This window comes from Juglans regia, chromosome 3, assembly GCF_001411555.2.
Source record: "Juglans regia cultivar Chandler chromosome 3, Walnut 2.0, whole genome shotgun sequence".
NCBI classification, from domain to species: domain Eukaryota; kingdom Viridiplantae; phylum Streptophyta; class Magnoliopsida; order Fagales; family Juglandaceae; genus Juglans; species Juglans regia.
The window spans coordinates 34,125,983-34,132,054 of NC_049903.1; the positions used below are offsets into that span (position 1 = coordinate 34,125,983).

Below are 6,072 nucleotides of genomic sequence, written 5' to 3' on the forward strand. Positions count from 1 at the left end.
GTTTGGACCTTGGTGGTCATGATCATCGATTCATCATCATGATTCCAATATATAATTAAAAATTTACATAATTTTAATTAGCTAGCCAGCTCTATCTAAACCACCGATAAAGCTGGCGATCGATCGATAACCATTCCCGTACGTATTTTCAATTCTTTTCCCAACCAATAGTGGAAACCAGGAATAGATGATGAGTTGTATCACCCAATCAAAATTAATTGTTAGCGAATAATCGTTACGTACGAAGACTTTTTGAGAGATTATATATGATTTGTAAGACTAATATGATGGGACGTGTTATCAAGAAACATGCTTTGTTTTTGCACAAATTTCTTATACCCTTGTATATATATTTTACTAAAATCTAACAGCCTCATTAATCTTAATTTTAGTGTATAAATGGTGGGAATTTCTTTTTCCTTTTCCCGTGATATAAAGGTTACGTACTTCAATTAATGTGGACATTTAAAATCTCATTAAAGTGTGAGATCAAATCCACGAAGGTTTTGTCATTAGATTCTCGTGGGGGCCTCAAATGTGACATCTCAACGAAATAAATCTCATCTGTTTCCTCAGTCATGTGTGTACGTGCATATATACACACACGTACACGCGAATTATATATATATATATATATATATATATATATATATATATATATTAAAAGTAATTATAAGGCTCTTCACTCTTTCAAACACCAGCTAGCTGATCACGTTATTAATGGCAATAATTAAACCTCTTAAGAAATTATTAGACTTTAACTTTATATTTTTCAACCTTATGATGATCAGTCTTCAATCTATATATGGCTTAATTCAATGTCAAGATTTGGATTATCGCTTACCCAATTTTTTCGCAATGGTTGGAAGATACTGTACTTGCTTTTAATTATTTTCAATGTAGTTTAATAAGTATACACTTCAATATATATATATATATATATGTATATATATATATGACTTGTATGAGTTGTAACATCCCTGCATTCAACTCATCAGCCCAATAAAATTAATTAGCCTAGCACCTCATTAAGAGATTCGTACCTAATCAATTACATACCTAAAATATTTTGCACGAAATGGATAATAAATTAATAAAGCTGCATGATTCATTTGGAGGTACAGTACTATTAATAAAACAACAATATTGACAATTCACCAAACAATAACATTCTAACTAATATTAAAATAAACCAACTTATGACTCAAATCCAGAACCTTCAATCTCATAAAGTATACAGCAAGAGGACCCACGTATAAAGGGAAAAATAATTATCCAAGAAAAACAAAAAAGGAAAAATCCTTGAACTCTAAAGATCATATCAAGAAATAATTAAGAGCATTATGATGTTGTGTAATGTGTATGAGGTTTTAATGGGGGATGCACTTATGTTTGTGTAAATCAAGTCAATAAAAAGATACAAACTTTGTATAGAAATGTAACGATGAGTGCAAGTAGCACCTGGTCAAGTAAGGAAATTGTCTTACTCCTCATGTTGTTAAAATTGTAATTTATACTAGAAGATATATACTTGAGCTCTAGGGAGTAAGAGGCTTGGGAAGCTTGAACATCTGGTTGATCAATGATCGATTCTCCAGAAACGCATTTGAATTCTCCCAAGCTCCATTCCTATAAACACGATGTAGAATTTTCAGTTAAAATGTGATCGATCTTCTCATTGATGTGTGCTTGAGAGGTATATATATTGGGTTGTTTTGTGGATGTAAAAAAAAAGGCCTCCCTTGAAAGTTGAAACCCCTCTCTCCCTAGCTACATATTGTTGATACGATAAGTTTTTATTTGCAATAAAAAATCTAAAATTTAAATTCTCTTACAAATTAAACTTTATTATGTCAGTAACCCCACGTTGGCCGACTAACGACAAATGCCAATTCATGCAGCCAAAAATGGCCACGAAATTCTTCAGCAAAACAAAGAAGAATAGAAGAAATTAGTTACCTCTAGCTGTTTTCCAACAGTAATAGCTATGGTGTCCGGGCCTTCTTCAAAAGACAAAAGACCTCTCTTCGATTGAACATGAAATTGACAATGCTCGATATGAAGGTGGAAGCTTAGAGCATGACCAAATGATTTGTCGCTTCGCTGATCATTTGGCAACGGTGGATTTTCTTCCCTAAGGAGATCTTTGTTGTGATGGTATCTGTACAAGGTAACAACAGTTTCTTTCTCTTGCATAACCTTCCAAAACTTCTTATTATCCGCATTTTCTATGAGAACTTGAATCAACTGTTTAGCTACTGCATCAAGTTTTCTTGCAACATTCTCCATAATTTGACTGCAAATAAAAGGAATTTGAGTAATTTGTAGTACTGTTGTATATCATTTGTCTTTAAGATAATTATTATCATGATCTGCTCAGGTTGGCCAGGCATGGACCAAACTGTACACCGTAATTGGTCCAAACTTTAGCATTTAATTATAATAACTACTGACTCGTGTTTGGGAATGGAGTTTGGATATAATCACTTAAAACTTATAAAAGTATTTGATGGTTTGGGCTAGTAATATTGAGATTATATTAGAGAATACATTCATCCATTAGTCCCTAGGATTTTGACCAATTTTAAACAGATCCTTGGGATTACGGGTGCTACCCACCCTATACAGGAGTGTAGTCACCCCCTTGCACCTTGCCCCCACCTGGGAGGGGAATCATTCCTGCCCCTGCACCCTGTCCCCGCCTCCATATACTCTCTAGCTTTGTCCGTTCAATGAGTGAATGGGTGGCTCAGTCCATCAGTTGTATCGCCACCCCAGGCCATCATTAATTCAAATCCGCACATGAAGAGTCAAAGTCGTAACTCTTCATACACAGAAACTACCAGATATGTGGCTCGGTCGCTCTTCCACTCCAAAACTCAAATGAGCCAAAAATCCATCCAAACCAAAATCAACCAACCAACCAACCAAAATCCATATCGATTAACCAATGAAAATAGAACCAAACATAGCCAATCGTGTGGTTGTGATTCTCTATTAAACCCATGGCCAGTCATGGCCTGGGGTCTACGCATAGACCTATGGCCTGTGGAGCAGACGGAGAAGAAGAAGAAGAGGGAGGAGGAGTAACGACGTATTTCACTATTGTTGGGTTGGGGTCGGCGACGAAGGAAGAGATACATAAGAGAGAAGAGATTGGGAAATGAGGGTGAAACGGCGGAAGGGGTTCAGAGGGAAGAGAGAGATGAGAAAATAAACCAATCTAGGATTTTTTTCCCTTTTAATTATATCAAGATATAGGAGCGAGCGGGTGGGTAGTCTCACCCCCTCCCCTCACCCACCCCTTTCTTTTGTTAAAAAGCTTGTCCACCCGTTTGCTTGGGCCAGGTGGATTGCCCACTTGAGCCCATACAGGGGGTGATAGGCTTAATGCAGGGCCAGCCCAACAACCCTACTTAGGATATGCTTTTCACACAAATGATCCATTAGTATAGATCCACTTTCAAGATTATCCCACATTCTAAAACAAGTTAATGCTAGAGAAATATCATTTCTCTTTTAAAAAGAGTAATACTAGATACAGTCCTAGGATATGCAAGTCTCGCGCACTCTCTTTGAAAAAATGTAAAGTCCACAATTAACATGCATGTCACATCAAAATAAAGCATAGAAAACTATAAAATAAATGATATAACTTAGAAGAAAAATGCAAAGAGAGCTTTAAAAATTACCCATCCCACACAGGAGAGCAGCCACCCCTTTCGCACCCTGCCCCCTGGGCGGGGAATCATTTCTTCCCCCGCACCCCATCCCCGTCCCCGCCTCCATATACTCTCTAGCTTTGTCCATTCAAAGAGTGGATGGGTGGCTTAGTCCATCGGCCGTACTGTCGCCCCAGGCCACCGTTAATCCAAATCCAAGCATGAAGAGTCAAAGCCGTTACTCTTCATGCACAGAAACTACCAGATATGTGGCTCAACAGGTCTTCCATTCCAAAACTCGAATGAGCCAAAATCCATCCAAACCAAAATCAACCAACCAACCAACCAAAATCCATATTGATTAACCAATGAAAATCGAACCAAACCTAGCCAATCGTGTGGCTGTGATTCTCTGAACAAACCCAGGGCCAATTGTGGCCTGGGGTCTACGCAGAGACCCATGGCCTGTGGAGCAAATGGAGAAGAAGAAGAAGAAGAAGAAAAGGAGGGAAGCGGAGGAACGACATATTGCAATGTTGCTGGGTTGGGGCCGACGACGAAGGAAGAGATGCAGAAGAGAGAAGAGATTGAGAAATGGGGGTCAAATTGCGGAAGGGGTTCAGCGGGAAGAGAGAGCTGAGAAAATAAACCAATCTAGGGTTTTTTCCCTTTTAATTATATCAAGGTATGGGGGTGGGCGGGTAGTCTCACCCGCTCCCAGCACCCACCCCTTTCTTTTCTTTAAAAGCTTGCCCACCCGTTTGCTTGGGTCGGGTGGATTGCCCACTTGAGCCCATGCAGGGGTGGGTGGATGGGCCTGATGTGGAGCCAAGCCCAACTATCCTACTTAGGATTTTTCACACAAATGATCCCATTAGTATAGACCCACTTTCAAGATTATCCCACATTATAATACAAGTTAATCCTAAAGAAATATCATTTCTCTTTTAGAAAGAGTAATGTTAAATACAAATCTAGGGTGTGCAAGTCCCGCGCACTCTTTTTAAAAAAACGCAAAGTCTACAATTAACATGCATGTCACAACAAAAAAGAAATAAAGCATTGAAAACTATAAAATAAATGATATAACTTAGAAGTGCAAAGTCAGTTTTTTTTTTTTTTTTTTTTTTTAGGGAGTGCAAAGAGAGTTTTAAAAACACTTATAAATCAAATTAAATAAAAAACCCAACTTTTTTCTATCTTTTTCTTTTGTTTTTTTTATCCTTTTCTAGTTTTAGTTTTTTTTTTTTAAAGAAATTGTTTATTAAGTGTTTTAGTATTGATTGGGCCCGTTTAATATTGGGCCCGTTTCAAATTTGATCGTCAGACCATAAGCATATAGTCTTTATATAGCCTAGGCCCAAATATGGGCAATTGAATATGAAATATAATAGGGTGTTCGGACTTGGGACTAGGTGTAGACACTCAGGCCCAGATTACAAATTAACAGTCTAAATCCATAATATATATATATAAGAAATTCAAAAGTTATCAGCCTACCTGAAATTGCGATTGATAAATTTTCCCTCCGATTCCGGAGAAAGAGCCCAAACAATCTCGTCCCGATTACCCTTGCGCTCCACGAAATCCGAATTTCGGAACACACCCGTGGCCGCTTCCACGAACGACCGTAACTCCTCGCCAGGTATCCCGTGGCCGCTGATCCGACATGCACCATACTCCCTGGCCGACCTCAGTAGCCGATCGACGGACTCGCAGCCTCTCGACGCGAGCGATCGGACATCGATTTCCACCGGAACCGGATGACGTGTGCTCGACGGCAACGCCAGGTGCGGAGGTTGCAGCGAGCTTTCGAGGTATTCGATGAAGGTCTCGTTGGCTGCAGAGCGCGATCCAGTGGCGGTGGGTATCGGAGACGGAGGTGGCACCGCGGTGGACGTGCGAATGGTAGGCATGGCGAACCACGTCAAATATAGTGGGAGAAAATGAGGAGGAGGTGGTGAGGCGGGTATATATAAAGGCAGACGTTCAAGTTTTTGATCCAACTTTTGGAAAGAAAATGCAGGGCCGGGGCCCCTCTCTGTGGAGGATGGATGGTGATGGTGGTGGAGCACGTTAGGCGTAGTACGCACGTCTACGTGGTTAGCTGTAAGGAAACAACAGTTGATGGTCAGATTAATCGTGTTAATTAAGCTTAATCTGTCGAGCCACCCCAGCCCACCATGATCGTTCCCATAATCCAATCTTTTACCTCCAGGCCTCTTTGTAAATTCATTTCTATCAAGATAATTACAAACCGGGTTTTTCTAATTCTAATATAGTATTTTAAAATATTTCAAATTTTATTCAATTATTTTTCTTATTTTTGAGATTTATATATAATTGTAAATCAAAATTTTATCTTCAAGCTTTTTCAATAGCAAATGTTGTTACACATTTCTTTTTTTTT

General features: G+C 38.9%; 1 protein-coding gene across 1 annotated transcript; it reads right to left on the reverse strand.

The window, feature by feature from the left end:
- Positions 1–1,127: 1,127 nt before the first annotated feature.
- On the reverse strand, positions 1,128–5,688 carry LOC108981515. Its single transcript, XM_018952711.2, has 3 exons — positions 5,163–5,688; positions 1,960–2,296; positions 1,128–1,629 (listed from the first exon to the last, which is right to left on the reverse strand). The coding sequence occupies exons 1-3, from the start codon at positions 5,576–5,578 to the stop codon at positions 1,402–1,404; spliced, it is 981 nt and encodes a 326-aa protein (XP_018808256.1). The 5' UTR covers positions 5,579–5,688; the 3' UTR covers positions 1,128–1,401.
- Positions 5,689–6,072: the final 384 nt, after the last annotated feature.

Excerpts from the sequence above, each read along its gene's own strand:
- LOC108981515 (XM_018952711.2), bottom strand. The coding sequence starts at position 5,578 with ATGCCTACCATTCGCACGTCCACCGCGGTGCCACCTCCGTCTCCGATA. Across the intron at positions 2,297-5,162 it reads TTTATCAATCGCAATTTCAG|TCAAATTATGGAGAATGTTG; the intron begins GTAGGCTGATAA and ends TTTTATTTGCAG. Across the intron at positions 1,630-1,959 it reads CTGTTGGAAAACAGCTAGAG|GAATGGAGCTTGGGAGAATT; the intron begins GTAACTAATTTC and ends TCGTGTTTATAG.